Source organism: Osmia bicornis, chromosome 13 (genome assembly GCF_907164935.1).
Source record: "Osmia bicornis bicornis chromosome 13, iOsmBic2.1, whole genome shotgun sequence".
Taxonomy (NCBI): domain Eukaryota; kingdom Metazoa; phylum Arthropoda; class Insecta; order Hymenoptera; family Megachilidae; genus Osmia; species Osmia bicornis.
The window spans coordinates 8,825,140-8,843,460 of record NC_060228.1 but is presented as its reverse complement, the minus strand read 5'-3'; the positions used below and the strand labels follow the sequence as shown (position 1 = coordinate 8,843,460).

General features: G+C 41.4%; 1 protein-coding gene across 3 annotated transcripts in view; it reads right to left on the bottom strand.

The window, feature by feature from the left end:
* The window catches only part of LOC114873639 (protein madd-4), a 138,700-nt gene that overhangs the window by 4,808 nt on the left and 115,571 nt on the right, over positions 1–18,321 (bottom strand). For all 3 annotated transcript variants that reach the window (XM_029182186.2, XM_029182188.2, XM_029182187.2), the window contains exons 6-17: positions 18,058–18,199; positions 17,077–17,209; positions 12,691–12,793; positions 11,914–12,012; positions 4,571–4,712; positions 4,297–4,390; positions 2,161–2,552; positions 1,345–1,474; positions 945–1,155; positions 441–751; positions 245–372; positions 1–168 (exon numbers count right to left, since the gene is read on the bottom strand). In XM_029182186.2, the coding sequence (XP_029038019.2) occupies positions 1–168; positions 245–372; positions 441–751; positions 945–1,155; positions 1,345–1,474; positions 2,161–2,552; positions 4,297–4,390; positions 4,571–4,712; positions 11,914–12,012; positions 12,691–12,793; positions 17,077–17,209; positions 18,058–18,199 (2,053 nt within the window). The remainder of the gene's footprint in view (positions 169–244; positions 373–440; positions 752–944; positions 1,156–1,344; positions 1,475–2,160; positions 2,553–4,296; positions 4,391–4,570; positions 4,713–11,913; positions 12,013–12,690; positions 12,794–17,076; positions 17,210–18,057; positions 18,200–18,321) is intronic.

The window sequence follows — 18,321 nt, the reverse complement described above, 5'->3', positions numbered from 1 at the left end:
CTGCACGATCGGTGTACAGATTTTCGCCAGAGTTAGCTGGCGCCGAATCCAAGTTGGCGTTTCGTTGTCGATGGACGGAATTGCTTAGTCGTAGATACTCCTCGCTGCTAAGTTGCTCCTTGGAACGAAATTTTACGATCAGCTGCGTTTCTGCGTGCGAGTTTCCCGCTGGAACAGGAAGATTTTCATTGCTGGTTTTTCTGTGTCGAAGAATTTCAGGGTTTCCAAAATTTTTGCGATTTACCTATGCACGCATAAACGCCGGAATCCGAGGATGTTATGTCATTTATTTTTAGCGCCCCTTTTCTAGTAATCTTATACTTTCTCGATTTCCTTAATTCTTTCTTGTCTTTGGTCCACATGATTTGTGCCCTGAAATCCATGGAAGTTTATCAACTATGCATCAATCTCCTATGCACGGAAGTAAAAAAGAAACTCACTTATCGAATTTCTTAACAGGACATCTGATTTTAACGGAGGACGTGCCTTGAAACACTTTAGCGATACCTCCTATCTTTAAGTCTACCTTCGCACTCAGGTCGGTCTGATTGTAGGTGGTGTTTTGGCTGGAAATAATCGGCAGGGAACTAGCATCCATGTTATGACACGGTATGGTATTGCAGGGTTTCTCCGAAGAAGGTCTTTGTGGCGGGCATTCGCGATCCTCTCGACTTTGTTTGCGACCTTGGGCCATTATTTGCTCGCAAATAACTTTACGTTTCTTCACGCCTCCTCCGCAGGACCTTGAGCACTGAAAAACATTCCTTTTCATCCTACTATACGTCGAGCTACCTTTGATACCGATTCAATTTCCAGTTGATTAAGGTTCGATTTAGGGGCCTAAATCTTCGTAATTCAATGAATAGAGAGCTAGAGTTTGCAATAACCATGGAATCGTGTGATAGAGTGAATCCCATCGTTTAATTCAATAGGATTGAAATTACCTTGCCCCATTCACCGGTACTCCATTTGACCGGGCAATCCAATACGTTGCAGTACTGTCTGTCTGCTGGAGGGGGTTGGGGGCACATGTGGTTTGGTACCGGAACCGTCTTACCTGGGCTCCGGGTCACCTCGTGTATGCACATGACATCACGCGTTTGTATGCCGATTCCACATGGGCTCATACAGGGTGAAAAATCGCTGAAATTCCATCTATGGACAAAGATGGATTGGGGATTACATTATACGTCCATAGTGAAAATTCAGGTAGGTAAGAGGCGTCTAGGTGGTAGATTTTGGTCTTTTATTACAAATAAATATTATTTCAGAGACTGAATTTGCTATAAAAATAAAAGAGAAAAGGACGAAGCATTTTGGAAATTCATGATGATGGCTAATTACCTAGGGGGACAAGGATGATCGTTGCATACTCTTATCCTCTCTTCCGGTTTCGTCTCTGAAGTGCAGAGAAAAGGCATCACGGTTTTGCCAGTATCATCTCTCACACAATTTACTATCAGTTCTTGAATACCTAAAATGTCAGTTTTATCAGAAAGGGGGTGAATCTACACGAAAAAATGCGGATCGAATGTATCGATGAAGTAATCTAACATCATTGCTTCGTACGACTTTAATCTAGTAGCTAAGCGCAATTCAATCGGCTGTAACTCGTCGCGTAGTATCGTTAATTGCACAATCGGGCCGAATTATTCCGACTAATTAAGCGTTCTATGTGGAACGAAGCTGGATTCGTTCCGTTAATCCCTTCTGATCTGATCACCGATAATTCTCTGACTTATGTTTGCGGCTGATTAGCGTCGACTGAATGTAGTATTTACAGAACACGGGTCTAGTTAGATAATTTGATTAAAAGCAAGTTCGACGTTCGATTATTATTTAACTCGAAGCATTCATTTTTTCTCGTTACAAACGAGAACCACTTTGACACGTTCAACGTTCCCCTCGAGTTTCGAATGGAGAACGCGTCACTTTCTCGGTGTTCCTTGTTTCCTCTACGAATTTGCATTCAATTTCCATCGCGTGTTGCCTTCGTGAAATTTCAAGCATCTCAGACTTGCGCCAGTTTTAACCGGGCCAATTCACAAAATTCCTTTTACAACGTCGCCGCCTGTTCGCCTTAACGCGTTTCATTCTTGTCGTTAAGAAACGGTGAATTATTATGTATACCGGCAACTTCTGTGTATGCGTAAAACTTACCTCCCAGGCAGGTAGCACTGCACGCTGTGTAACCAGCTTCCTTCCACGAGAAGGTGGTCTGCACGTCGCTTCCTGGAGCGACCTTGATACCAGCATCGTAGCCACTTCCGCTGGAACTAACTGCAGAGGATCTGTACGTATCGGTTAGACTTGGTTTGACGTATCCACTGTCGCCGACCGTGTAGTTGCCATAAGTTAAACTGTTCTCTATAGCACTGCACGGTCCCATTACGCACTTCTCCGTTTCGATCGGTTTTGGTCCCGAGCATTGTCGATCCGGTAGATCAGCGATGGTTCGACTGAACTCGAGGAATATTTTGCATCGGACCTCTCGATGTTTGATTCCTTCTCCGCAGGTGACACTGCAGGGTGACCATTCTTCGGCGATGAACCTGAAGGTTCGTTTCTTTCATGATTCGTTTGGGTACGAAAGGTTGCCTGTAGTGGCCCCCTTTTCTCGAGATTTTACTTTGCTTTTAGACGAAATTTTCTTTCGTATTGTAAATTTAAACGCAGATGGTGAAAATAGTTACTTTAAAAAGGTTCTTATCATTTTCACCAATAAAAAAAGAAGTTACACTGCAGAAGTATAATGGACATCATGCGTTCCATTCGCTTTTTCTGGTTTATTCAACGCGATCCAATCCACGAGTATCTATCATATACTTGTTCAACAATCAATGATTTTCTTGCTGTCGCGTTTCCAATTGGCTTTTTCATCTAACGGTTCGTTTTGATCTATCTCAATTGTACGCGTTCCGGCTGGATTAAATTGCTAGTACAGCGAGTACAACGTTACAAAATAAACTGTCTTTTTTTCCCCCCATTGAGATTCGTTCAAGTTTCTGTTCTTCCGACTGAAAATTGTGTAAAACTCGTCCCGCAAGCAGCTAGAGAGAGAGTGAAAGGACAGTTTTATGCTCTAAATTACGCATGCTAAGCCTACAGGAATAACAGAGGAGAGAAAAACATGGAGAGAGAGGATACTCTACGCAGTATCATCTACACTTGTTCTACGGCATTCGCGTTATGCGCTAATTAAATATCACGGTAAATCTTTTAATCTCCGTAAATTGTATTAGCTGGATAAAGTTATGTAAAAAAGAAAAAGGGTACCAGGAAGATTAAACTCTTGGAATTTAAGCGAAGAAGAGACATTCGAGTTGGACGTCAGCAGAAAACTGTCCTGACCGAGTTTTTCCATGGAAAAACAGAAATTTTATTTTCCCTCCTCTAACGACGTACATTTTTTATTTCTGCTGACGCGCAACGTGGAAGAAACGAAACATACGTTAAAAACAATCAGGGTTCAGTTTTACTTTGGGAGGGGGACACAAAATTATTGACCATTTACAGCAATTTTGGTCCATTAAACGAAGAGCGAAACTGAAGGAAAGTCATCCGCGGAGGTTGACAAAAGGGCAAGGAGCAAATGCTTGTGAAACTCGCTTAGCCCTGATTTCGCGGAAAAAAGGAGGAGAAGGTGGTTGAAGTTGCTGCGGTGAGTTACAAGAGCGTGCAAGGAATCTACGAAAGTACAGGCGCGCACGGTCATCCAAGAAAAAGAGGGATGCCGGTCAACAAAAGGGAAGGCAGAGAAAAATTCCGCAGGGAAGAAAGAGGATAAACGTCGGTGTGCTTTGCTGTGTCCTGAAGCAAGAAACGCTGGTAGCCAGCGTTGGGTGGGATGGGTCAGGGTGGCAGGATAGAACAAGAAAGATGTAAAGAAAAGAATAAGAGGTACTAAAGGGGTTGGTGGGTGCGAGTGAGAGGGGAATCGAAGAAGAAGAAGAAATAAAGGGAAGAAGAGAGAGAGAGAGAGAGAGAGAGAAGTAGAAGAGTTAAAGTGATAGAGAGTAGAAAGAGACACAGTAATGGGATACCTCAGATACAACCAGCCACAGGCAAAGTAGATCGTATATCTGTCGGGACAGAGCAATTGACGTCAAGAAATGAATGCTTTTAAGACGAAACATTTTCTATCTAGCTATCTAGCTGTTGTACGAGTTTTGTTATTTTGTAAGAAGGGAAGGAGGACAGCGCGACGAGAAGCTCTACTGTAAATCACGTTTTGTAAGTGTGTACGTGTGGTGTGTCCCGGTGCACGTTTATCAATTTTTTTCCAAAATAACTCACGTGGATTCCGAGGGTATCGGTTGGTCGATCAATTTCGCTGTCATGGGTGGAGGAGGGTACGGCTGCATCAACGGCTGCGTCATTTCCTCGCCATCTGAAGGAAAATTTTCTCTCTTTGGTCACTGGATCTCTCTTCGACGCGATATACTATCGAGGTCGTTTCGTTTCGAACCGTGCACGTGAGAAATCGAACAACAGCTTTCTAGAGCTGAACCGGTGCCAGGTTGGAATAACAACGACGCCGGTGCATGGGAATGTAACTTATAAAACTTACATATTGGACAGGGGATGTTTGTTTTGCACTCCTGCTCGGTGTGCGGTCGTTCGGCTGGATCGCAATCCTTTGAGATGGAACCAACGGCATCCCTGCACTCGATTGTCCTCGTCCTCGCTCCGCTGCCACAGCTCACCGAACACTATTGATCATATCAAAGAAAAATCAATTCCAGGCCGACGTTGAATCGTTTTGAAAATTTTATGTTGTTGCATATCGAATGAAAGATTTTCAAATTTGATCGCAGAAAATCTCGTGTGATTTTACGATTTAAAACTATATGTATTTATCAAACGACCATATTTAACATGAAATATTTATTTCAATTAAGACTTTCTATTCTCATAATTTTCAGTAGTTTAATAATAATTAATTAAAGTTAACTGCGTTTGGTGAAACTTGGAGAATTACGAAACGACTGGCAAGTATGAACAGTACTTTGGAATGAAGTATGTCGAAATTGAAGCAACATCCATGCAAACGCAAAGTTTCATTCCCCGTTCCGCTTCATTTTCGGCCTTTTATTTCGCCAAATGTGAACAGCTTTAGTTGGAACACGCTTATTCACGGTAAGAAGGGAATACGGGGCGAGATAATACCCCTGGTGCAGGATAAAGTCCATAGAAATAGGGGAAACGAGAAAACGCGAAGGAAAGGCAAAGCGAAGGAACAATAAAGTTTCGCGACGCTACTGTGGAATCTAATTTCGTATACTAACTGCTATTTGCAAGGTTTCGTATTAGCGTTCAAAAGATTTAAAAGGTTCTTCCAGAACGCCTTAAGGTGGTCATAGACATAGAAAATTTTCAATTTTCAATTTTTAAGCTTTTACACATTTTTACAGAGACACTGCGAAAATGTTCGAAAAATCGAAGTAATTTGAAATAGCTAGAACATCTAATTATTTCGCAATTAAGAGGAAACTTAGCGTCGGTCACAACACGTCTTTTTACGGTTGGTAAAAAGAAAAGGCAACCCACAATGGTACGTTGTAAAACATTTTTCAAGCTTCAAGAAGCGACTTTCCTGCTTCATTATCTGTCGAATGTGTGGCTCTCACGTACACGCCGCGTGACATGCAGAAATATCGAACAAATTTCCTCTCAGCGTGTTGTAAATCCGGAAACAGAGCACAGAGTCTGACCTCTTTGCTTCCTGTCACGGAAGACATGAAGTAATTGCTTCCGTTGATCGCTTCTGACGTAGACTCTTCTTTTCCAGTCTTTTTATTACCCATTCATCGCAACGGAACGCATTAATACAAAGATAATGGAATAAAAAGTGATCGAATATTACGAATGGAAAAATTCAAAGAAACAAAGAATATTGGATAACAATCACCTGTTAATGGTTTTAGCATTCTCAACGAATACCATCGGAATATATAACCATCTTCTAAAAATTGTTTTAACACCATCTTTAAATGATTCCCTATATTTATCGACACGTTTGTCGTCTGAAATCCAACAGAAAAATCGGATCGGAAAGGTTGCTCGGAAGTTAGATCGAATTGATTAACACGACAGAGAAGACGATTGAAATCCCGGCTTCCTTATTGCTCACTCTTTCATCCGGACCGATCAGATTCGCTTTTATGTCGAACGAAATCACGGCCGAATCTCAAGTGGCAGGTACCATTTTCAGCGGGCCGCTTCTTCACAGAGAGAACGCGTCTTATTCGAAGACGGCTACGCTGGCCTCAAACTTCTCTCAGCCAGAATAAAGTCTGCTGATCGGTAAGGTGAGGAGAGGTTGGAAGCGGTTTCAGAAGAGCGAGCGAGAAGGAACGCGAACAAAAAGCCCGGATACCGAAGCTATCGTTCAAGACGTCGAAGGTGGAAAGGTGACATGAACGGGAAAAGCGGAAACCCACTCGACTTAGGCACTTTGCTTTCCCTCTTTACTCCTTTCTATCTTCTGTTTGCCTCTATTCCATTCTTACCTACTCTTTTCTCCCCTATTCATTTCCGATTTTTTTACCTTCTCTTCGCTTCCTACCATTTACGTTAAAATGAACCAAATAGAAATTGTTTAGAATTTATTTAAAATTTTATTGTTATATTAATTTGTATTTCTTTCATTTAATAAAGTGATACTTTTTTATCTAGAATCAGTGTTCTCTCTATTTTTCTAGACTGCTCCTTTACACCTTTTTAAGTCAACTGATCACTCGCTTCCCTTTTCTTGTATTTCTTTATCTAGTCAAGCGATACCCTCTCTTCCCTGGAACTACTATTTTCGCTTTCTTTCCTTCTATTTTTCCTTCTTTTTGCTTTCGATTACCAAGATCTCTTCGTCCTCCTCTGTTTTCCAACTTCCACTATCCCCAATGTATTCCCGTGCCCATCCCTTTCCTTAGAAGCTTCTTCAAGGAGGTGGTCCGATATCGTGGGAGTGCTTTAAGCAGCCCTGTGCTTTCAGTTCAATATTTGCATGGCTCCTGAGCTCACAAAAGAGAGAAATCTATCAATTCCTGTCTTCCGGTGGTGGCGGTGCTCGCCTATCTTTCTCTATCTTCCCTGGCCCCGGATGAAATCATTACCGTGCTGACGGGTATAAGAGGGTCGTCTTTTATGTATCGCTAGCAAAAGGATACCGACGCCATCTCCTCGCTTCTGGCAGCCTGCACGCTTTCCTTCGTCAAGCACAACTCTACACCATTGTGTATCGATCAAGCACGAGATGAGCCGTAAATCACGTTCCACACAACATCTCGCTTACACGTGACTAGGGATGTTTTCGTACGCTATTTGAAAGCACGCTGTTTACCGCCTTTGTTATCGAGCCTGATATAGGATCAGATATTGTGCATATCATGTAGCTCGTACGCGACTTTAGCGCTTTTTTAAGGCTTTCATAATCCATCGTGCAAGATTACTTTTTACTATTGAAAGCTGAGATTTTTATTTTTAAAAAATATGGCTTCTCAGGGACTTTAAAAGTATAAAGGAGTGGTCACGAGGGACGAGTGTAACAGTGTAGATAGAGATTAATTATAAAATTATTCTCAATTTTTAATAATACCTTTTCGGATTTAATATTAGGTAGGTGTTTGACTGTACAACTACGCAAGGGGTGGAAAAATAATCTTGTGGGTCTGATATATTCTTTTTACGACTTTTTTATTTCGTGTAGCAAATGAGAAGACTGTAGCCTGTATTGACCAAGCAACGGAACATCGTAAATCATACGAGCCCCTTTCTTTGTACGTGACTAGATTTTTCACCCTATTGTGCGTAATAAAGCACTGACGTTCTTCGGTCAATTTCATTACGAACATCATTGTACACAATTTTTTACTGTTTTTCTCGTTTTATTATTTTACCCAATTCATATTTATATTATGTCTGATAAATATTTATGCCTGCATTCACCATTCTATAGAATCATTCGCTGTTCAAATTTCCCTCGTCACAGGAATCATAAATTTGACCATTTCCTATCATCCTCCGTTAACGTTCAATTTGCAAGGAGAAACTTGTTCCCTACCCATCACGGTATCGGAGATGAGAATCTTAAAATATTCCCAAGTGAAAAGGAACGAATTCGTCGTTACCGAAGGCACATTATGAGTCTGCACGATCCGTGAAATATTGCTGTGCTTTTTACGTATCGCGAGGTACCAGTAATAAATACCGTATCTAGGATGCGCGAGTGCATTTAACGGTGCTCATGAATAAAGCATAACTCCGGTTGGATTCCACCAGGGATCTCCCGTTGATTTTTCCCACTTCGCGTGTACCAGTTGCAAAGTTCCTGAGAGAGCCGGCTAAAAGACGCGACCTTTTTCTTCTAAAACTTGTCCCTTATTGTTGAGTCTCTTATTTGCAACCTTATTCACGATGCTTTGCATCGGTGGCAGGCAAGGACCACGGAGTCACCTCTCTTCTCGAAAAACACTTCCACCTTCTTTCTCTTGTTTCGCGTTCGCTAGCTGAAATACGATGTTGTAAAATTTTATCACCCTCAGAAGTTTCTTAGCGTTCCCAGTTTGTCTCTGAATATAAACGAAACGATCTCTCGCTCGCGTCGGGTTACGCGTTCAAGTTACTTTAATTTCCTTCGTTGAAACAGCATTGCGCCCTCTCCTAAGTCTCGATAATATTTTTATCCCTTGGAACGAGTTACCGGGGTAGATTCATTTTTAAAGGGACCAGTTCCAATTGTTGTCCAAAGCATAAATAGATAATTGGCCGACCCCCAAAAAACCGTAGTTACACCGATAGTGATAAGTACCTGATACTATAACAAAGGGATTAATTCAAAGGCGAGATAAATTATAGTGGATCGATGAATTTGAGATTCACCAATTCTCGCTGCTGCATGTAACTACAATATCCCGTTCGCGAAACTTCGAATCAATCCATTCCCGATGCACCGAGCTAGAAGAGAATCGGAATGAAATCCAAGAGGCTGGAAGTAGACTTAAATTTCCATAAACGCATGAAATCGGACGTCCCCGAAACCAAATGTCTGGAATGCTTCCAGCAGATATCGCGCTTTTCAGGACACACTTGTCCGACCAGGCAAGAAAATGGCACAGGGGAAAAAGGGATGGGAATAGGGGAGAGTCGGTCATCGAGAATCGTGCCAAAACGAGCCCTGTGAAACTCCCATAGGCGCCACCCTGTCGCTCGAAACTTCTGCATGCTGTGTGCATCCCTTGTATCTAAAGTGCATTTATTTTCTCCACATATGTACACTCGCGATCAAATCAGGCTTCCTCAAGTAAAATGGTGATGTCCTGGGTTCCTTTCTTTCCGCGTAGGCTACCACCCAGGCGCCTGTTCCTCTCCGTAGGCATCGCCAGGCATAGCAAAGAGAGTTCTTCAATCGACAATGGGTTTTTCAAGGTATTTTCCGCAAGAATGAACCGGAAGAAGAGCTTTTTCCGCCTCTTATCGCGACTATATTTTTTCTCTCCAACCAATCACTCTTACCCCTATGGAAATCGGTTACCACACAATACCCCATCTCTTTTTAATTCCACTGTACGCTTTGTGCCGGTTATTAAAATTCCACGTTCGTCAACCATCCAGATCGAATTACTTGTTACAATTACAGAGCCGCGAGTCTCCAACGACGCGGAATCCTCGCGTGTTTCATTTATCTTGCATCCCTGAGCATGGTTTCGTTTTATTGAAAACACTTCAATCCTTCTCTTCCTGTCACCCCTATTCACGACCTCTTCTTCGTTTTTTTCGCTCGATGCAGAAATGATACTCGAGGAAGCTGTCGTCGTCCTTTCCATGAGACACGTGTCTATCTTTTTTTCTTCAACGGAAGGCAGAGGTGGTCGGTGGGGTTGAAAGAAGGCCACGAGGACGTTGGCAGGGCGCAGAGAGGGTTATTTGACGACTAAATTGTCCTGTTTGATGTCGGTGGCTGATGTGGCTTGGAACCTTCTCAAAGAGCATCGCGCAGTGTGGTCGGGGGGAGGATGGATGAAAGAGGAATTTCACGTGGATTCTTCAAGAAGAAACTGAGGCGAAACGAGTGCAGGCACAATGTGCGTTTATCGTTGGAAAGTTTCGGCATTTCGCGGAAGGTGAAAATCTACCGTCACCCCTTTTGCGCGATCAAACGCGTCTTCTGCTTTTCCAGAGTTATTGGGGGTGATTCGGGGTAACAGTTATGCTTGGTCGGGCTCCCTCGGTTCCAAGAAAATCCGATTTGTACGAATTTCTTGGAGAAGTACGCCGGATTCGCGAGCGACGCTTTAGAGAGGTGCTAATGTCGTTAGACGGAGGGACGAAAATATTTGAGCAAATTAAGTGCTTTCCGACCACTGAACTACGACGAAGGATATGAAATTACTCGCTACGAGGAAACTGTTTCGCGTCTGCTTTCGTCGTTTAGTTGCGAAGAACGTGGAACTTTTGAAGGTCTTTAAATGATGCTCTCTCGACCTGACAACTCTGTTAGATTTCTTCTTCTACCTTTTCTTTCTACGATGTTTCCAGATCGTGGAAATTAAAACGATCATACGGTTGGAAATTGCAAAATTTTCAGAGAAATATTTATTTAGAGATATTTTCCCCTTTTAATAAACCACTTTTAATATTAATATCATCCAAATTAAGACTTTGAGAATTCCTGCTTAATACTTAGCAAAGCGTCTCACACTTTTCAGTATTTTATAGTAATCCAATTTCCAGGAAAATAGAAAATTTTCTTTCTCGCTATTATCATAGATATCAAAAGTTTTCAGCATTGTACGATGCACCCATTTTCAGAATTTCGAAATTCCACGTACCATTGAGCTCCGTTTCGAACATCGCAGTTCCATTGCATGGAAATTATTTATTATAAGCTCACGAAGGTACTAATTTCATATTTCTGTTTCCAGATACCCAGTTTTACTTTATCGTAGACATTAAGAGTTTTCAACATTTTCCTACGTACCAGTTCTCAGAATTTCGAAATGTCTCGTTCCGTTAAACTCTGTTACGGATATAAGATTCCCATTGCGTAGGAATCATGAATTACCAACGATTCTAAGGACGCGCGGTTCGACATTCAGCAAAGAGAAGAAACGTAAAATTGCATTCTCGGGTCAACGTTAAACCGTCGCGAAAATGCGATAACAAAACATCTAGCTGGCACAAAGCAAATTGTAGAACGAGTTTCATTTCCCTTTGCAACAATCAGCTCGATCTGTTTACTGTTCCCGGAGGAAATCCGATTTCCTGATACGAATAGACAGATGTAACCAGGATAGGAGAAAGGTTACACGTTCGTCCGCCTCATCCACGGAGCCCGTTAACGTCCTTTTAACAGACAAAAGGTACCTCTAACTCGCTTAACGATGTTAAACCGTCGGAGAGACGTTATTTCTCTCCTATACAATGTGAAATTGTGCATGCTTATCGCGTGACACACGTGTGTTAAAAAATTATTAATTATTTTTTTTACAAACACAATCGTGAGATAGGAACTTTTCGTCATGAAATATAGCCGATTATCTACGTGAGAGATAAGTATGAAAATCCAGCGAAACGTGTACAAATTTTCAAATATTTTATAGTGCAGATAAATTCTCAAATGTGTACGAATAAAATTTCACCCCTAATGATTCCTTTAAGTTAAGGACCATCTTTTTGACAAAGTACTCATCTGAAACGATAATAAATAGTAGTCTAATTACGAGTCTCAAGACTCGAAATATCGTCACACTAGCTGGTAATAAATATTCCTTTTCCCTGACATCCCTTAAAGCTCCTAAATTCCAGCGTCAACCGAATGACTTTCGTCTGTCTGTGTGAGTAACTCGTCCCCGTATTGCATGTTCACGGGTCGGATAAGGGTCGTAGTTCCGGTATCTGAAATTGTCTTGCACTTACCTCGCTCCATTTATTGGTCTCCCACATGGGGCATGAGATGGTGTTACAAGTCTCCTGGTTCCTTGGTTTGTGCGTGCTGCTGCACTTATGGTCAGGCAGCTGTAACAATGACATCTCTATTTTTTTATTCTTTTCCTACCTATTCAAAATTTATTTAATTTCAACAGTATATTTTAAATATATGTATAATCCTCAAAATATTATTGCATCCTCGATTACTGCTTCAACAACCACCTAATGGTTCTTCAAAGGTCGTACAGAAGAAGAAAATGCGGATTCTAGTGATGCCATGAAACACCAAGATATTCCTTTGCTGTGTATGTATATTTCTAGCGTACATGTGTTTCACGGGTGCTCGTCGAGTCTCGGATGAGAGGATTTTACGGTGGTTGACAGAGAACCGCGACCGTCGACCCTTCCAGTTTAAACGAACCGAACTGGGTTAGGGTTCGTGGGTTTTGCGAGGCTGTCGTAGGTACTGGAATAGTCGGATGTGTATCTGTAGGACGGATCTAGAGACACGGCACGAATGCATCGTAAAGCTTCAAAGTCGAATTATTAACCTATTTATGCAACGAAGTAACCGAGCGAATTTATAATAACGTTCAAAAATATTTAATAAGTACTTTGATGGGTGTATGCTTGATTGGCTCTTGTAATTATGTATTTAAGTAGAAATACAAAAAGGAATATAAAGGTAGAGGGCAATAGGGTGGTTATGGTTGAAATTCAAGAATTTCATATATTTAAGATATCTTTACTTCAATGGTTATTTACCTTGGTAGTCTCATTGCCATTCTCCTCGGTGCAGAAAATTGTTCTGGTCCTTGAACCACCCCCGCAGCTGGCACTGCACATGCTCCATTCACCAGCTACCCATCTGTAAAGATAAAGGAAACCAAGTGAAATGTAAGGTGTAAATTTGCAATTTTATTCGCAACAGAATAACTAAAATTTTATTCGAAGGAAATTATAATCTGATTAAAATGAACTTATTATCATTAACATATTAATTTATGAACGTTTTAATATTTTCAATATTTTGGGCAAGGTAATTACGGATATTTTCAAAATCCTGCTCTTTAGAAATCCAAATTACACGCTTTCTAGGAAAATCACAAAAAGCTTCGAAAGGGTTCGGGGCCACGAATTAAAATCGATAGCTTTCCTTTGATCGGGGTTTCATTCAGCCGGAAGTCATCTTTGATACCGCCATTAGATTCCCGGATTTCCGTTGCTGAAAAATCATTTACACAAATTCCTGTCGAAGGTATCAATCGAACACCTCCACATTTACAAAGTGAGGCTAATTGCTGACGACTCGTACCGGTTAAAGCTGATTTCGTTTAATGAAATTTCCGTTTGAAAATACACGAGGTCGATATTTAATCCTTTATATTAGGTAATTTATCTGTCGCTCATAAATGAAATTAGTAAAATTATCATTTTCATATAATAATTGCAACAGACTATTTGAATTTGCGAGGAGAAAGTGTTTGCCAGACGAGTTCATCGATCGAAACTTTTGCTGGATGCCTGTTGTTCTCGTGGCCATGTAACACGTGTGCCGGTGTCCCGATACGTCCGGCCAGTTTGCCGATTATTTTCCTCCTCGTTGTCCGGTGTAAAAGCCAGCCTAATGGCAGGAAAGCAGACGCTCAATGGCTCTGTCCCGTTCGACGAACCTCATCCGTTTCTATTCTCTTCTACTCACGGCAATTTCTTTTTCACTGAAAGCTCATTTGCTGCACGGGATAATTGGGGCAGATCGAAGGGACGTATTCATCATTAGCCAGTAAAATTTTTACTGTAATTATTTAAGAATTTAATACACACAGTTGTTCCATTTTTATAAATCAAGATTTCACTCAACGTTCAGAATTTTTATCGGATCAAGAACAACATTTCAGATTTTTCATTTGCATAGAAACTTTAATTACCTCTTCCTTGACTTATGAATTACACGAGCAGCCAGGTGCTCGTCGATCGATCTCTCGAGTCGGAATCGCGAGATTAATCGTCAAATGTCCCGGAAAACGGTTAATAGAATTTAATTGAGCCTGTATCCGTAACACGACACGGAATAATAGCTGGTGAAGTATTCAGTAGCTTAATACACAGTTGTGGGTAGGCAGCGGTTTAGGAATCCCTGTTCTCCTGGGGGATATGGCTGAAACGCGTCGACCACTTGGCCAACCTGAACCGAATTAAACTAAATTCTCGACCTGGCCAATTAGCACCAATTTAACGTTGACGAGGCCCCACTCCAACGCTGAGATTTATTAATCACGGTACCCGTAATAGTCGTTAACCTAGCAATCGTTACGTTCGAATTTCTTTTTTATTTTTCCAACGCCGAAACGCCATCCGATCGATCGCGTTTCTTCGTTTTTGCAGCACAAATATTCGTGATTAACGAAGAACGTCGGTCGTTAAATTATTCATGGTCCAATTACGACGATTTTGCTGGTGTAACCTTATTTCGCCTGACGTCCTTAGATTTCACTCTTTTTCTCTCTTGCTACTTTAGAAACAACCCTCAATTGTCAGAAAAATTTGTAAAACAGAAGCATGCAGTTAGGATCGTCTTAAAACTGTTGAGAAGTTCTACTGAAAGTTTATGAGGATAAGATTAACATAGAGTGGTCAGAGACAGGCAGAACGAAAGGGAAATTCAGCGAAGATAAACTTCGATCGACCATCGTTTCGTGAACAACCAACTATAATTCCGATCACAAAGGAACAGGTTCAATATATGTACACGCGCCTCTGTAAGGTTTCAACGACGGCTGTATATCTGGTAAGAATGGTTCGCAGCGAGTTTTTGTCCAAACTTCGTCGCCGACGCAATGTCTGCTCGTCCGTGGAACGATTCTCATCGGGAGCGAGCTTTAAAGCGTCTCTTTTTATCTTCCTTTCCTTTATCCGGACAAAGAACGAGCCATATCGTTTCAAGAACTAAGATTGTTTCTTCGAAAAAATATCCTCAGGACGTTCCCTTTCCATTTCGTTATTCCGTTCCATCGTTACGTTTTATCTTGGCACAGGATATTCGTGATAAAAATGAAAAAAAATAATTTTTGTTTTTAGGTCAGGAACAAATTTCTCTATTATGCCAGCAGCAGCAAGATATAAGAATAAACTGATGCACACTATAGCCATAGGAAATAAACTGTCTCGTTTCTTCTTTACTCAGCTCGTATGGCCGAACAGTAATGGCGTAACAAGCATCATCCTGAAATAGTCAGTTGTTTCGAGGAGCCATAAAACTCAAAGAATTCCTTTAAATAACTTTTTCACTGGTCTGGAACTTGGAAGAACCAAAGATACCTTCACCCTGCTATTTTATAGCTGACATATCGTCTCGTGAAGTTATTCTTACGATCATTCTGATCGTCGACCCGAAGAAGAAGAAGAAGAAGAAGAACAAAAGAGGTCGGAAGCAAAAAAAATGCAGTCATATCACTGGACGAATTGTTTGTCCAGGATTCAGTCAGCGCATTCTCGTATCTCCTGGATGTTCGAGCGTGTTTTTTCGGTGACGTTTTCTTCGCGAATCGACGTAGTGATAAAAAATGAAAAATGCCCGGCGTCGAGCAACGCCCTCGGATGAAGGATCGAGGGAAAGAGCACGAATGGCGGTTGCAGTGATGCTACCGTTTCCTGGATGCTTTTTACCCGGAGGCTTAATGAAGAACGACGAGCGAGTGGAAAATGACGTTGAAATTTCGATAAAGGAGGGAAACATCTCTGTAATTACACGCGATAATGGGATCGATATGCGATTTCCATTCGACAGTTAATTGATAGTCAATTTTCTAAAATTGAGCTTTTAATATTTGCGAGTACCTACTGTATGTTGAAAATAAATTTACACAGAGTTCACGAAGCTAAAGGAACTGGTGTATCCTTTAATTTTCGATTTTAACTCATTTACCTGGAGACCATTTTCAGAAATATCGACCTCCAGACGTTACCACTTAACGACACCCAACCGGAAGTAGAAAATGCATCGCAGACACTTGGGTAATGTGGCTGGCAGGGAGGAGTGACCCCTTTTCGATATTCAAGCGAGCAGTTCTCGCGGGCAAAGTGTTAGCAATCGGTGCTTTCCAGTCTCTCCCTCTCTTTTCGTAGAAGGGATCGGTGCTTGTTTTTTCTAGGTCTCTTTCAGAAAGAAGCCCGCCGGGCTTTTGCTCTTTCCCTCTCGTACCGTCGACTAATGGCCGTTCAGTTCACTTGAAAGCACCGGCCCATCGTGTTCGAGCAAGCCCGTATTGCGAATCCGTTCTCCGGCCGCTGTGTATCCATTTCTCTGACGATTTTCTGCACACCGGCGCACACCTCGTCTAACAATAATCAACGCTGCTTGCTTTGTCCGCGGCCGCTCGTGGAAATTGGTCAGAGAAGATTGGCCGCTGTTAATCCCGAAAGTGGGAGTTTCGTTTTCACGAAATAGTACACGCGGAAAACAGGAGGAATTTTACAGCAGGTGTGCGCGAGAACGTGCTTCCGGTCAAAACGATCGCTCGTAAAACAGAAACGTTCAATCCCGAGGATCGATCTTGTCGATAAGAAAAGGTTTAATGAAGTTCCTTTTTTTAAAATTATCCTTGCAATATATGAAACTTCATATTTAAAGTATGTATAACAAAAATTAAATTATTATTGCATCTACGTTTTAACGCTGCGATTATCTTTACCCATGGTCTGCGAATACATTGATCTATACTACTGATCAGCTCTCAACTGTTACCGAATAAAAAGTCTTCTCAAAAATAAATCAACTACAAAGCTTCTAAAACACAATGTACATTGTCAGAGCAAACCAATCAATCACAACCAGAACTAAACTCCAATCCTTTTTTTCATCGACTAGAAGGGACAAAAAATCCAGACCACGAGCGTCAATGTCGTTGCCAGATGAAGTCGAATTTTTATCACGGGCCTGTACAAACACGCGATCCACAGTGCGTACAGAAATCCGCGAACAATCCGTCAAATGACACTGCCTTTGTAGGAACGTGTATGCACCTATTTCGACGCAACGCAACGTAGCCATCCGTTCGAGTCTGATACGCGAAACTGCGTCGGAAACGCAACTAACGTCCTTTGACACGGATAGTGTGCACGCAGGCTTGTCATCAGAAAGTATATACTCACTTTGCTGTGCAGGGGTGCGTGTTGCACGGCATCAGGGTCTTCTCTGGCCTGTTGTCCGGATCGCAATAGCTATCGTCCACCACGTTCTCGTCCGGGCCGATGGCTTTGCACACCGCCATCGCTATTTTGAAACCTGGTGAAAATAAAATAAAATAAAAAATATTAACGTAGGAAAATGATCTCTTGGTTCCTAAAAAATTAAAATCTCTAGTATTTAAAAAATTAACCTTTCTGTTAGTAGTTTTAAAAATTAAAGGTCACGAATTTCTTTGAATCAATTCACCAAATAGCGTGGTAGTAAGCGTGCAAAGCATTGAAAGGCTCGCATCAAAGAACATCTCGGTGAAAATTTTGTTTTAGAAATTCTATAGCTTGCGAAATAAAAGCTTTGAAGATGGTGCGAATTTAAATAGATTGCTATGCATGACAGGAATATGACCCTTTTTTTACATTCAAAATGTAATTTGCATTTCGAGTAAGGAGTTAATATTTCATAAGAGGAAGAATTGGAGTTTCTGGTAAAAATTATGTGAATAACCTGATCCTTTTTGATAATACACAGAAGGAGTGGTAAAGCTGCGTTAATGGATAGGGATGCTACTAATAGGAATGATAACATCGTTGAAACTTTGAGGGTATTCGTTTCCAAGGTTTTAAATTTTCATTTTCAAAACGAGCCACTTACATATGGGTGTTACATTCTCGTATCTCAAAAAAAATCTTTTTTAAGATAAAAATTTCAAATAATTCTTGATGCAAAAAGTAATGAAATTTCGTTTCAAAATGACAGCACACCGAGACAGGTGAGAGCCAACTGGTCCAAGTAATCCTTATTAATTTTGACAAAGGACCGAGTAAACGTTTAACGATTCGCAGACTGGGGAGTTCATTAGAATTCATTGCCCCCCAGTTGCGATGTAAATGTACTAATAGGTTGGAACTAAGCGGTTCAAGTAAATGAACTTGGTAAGCAACGCTAACCTCCGCCGCATGATTTCGAGCAGGCTGATATCGATTCCAAACTCCAGGAATATCGGGATTGGCAGCTCAATCCATTTCCACCGCACACGCCACACGCATCTGTGTTCTTGTTGCTACCGACCCGCAGGTCACAGCCGACCTTCTGAAACAGAAAGCAATGCCCTCGATTAATAAAACCTTTTACCCTCTACTTCGCTACAAATGGGCCTCCTTTGTGGATATTAGTCACAATCAAACCGCGTAAAATTAACTTGGAAAAATGGA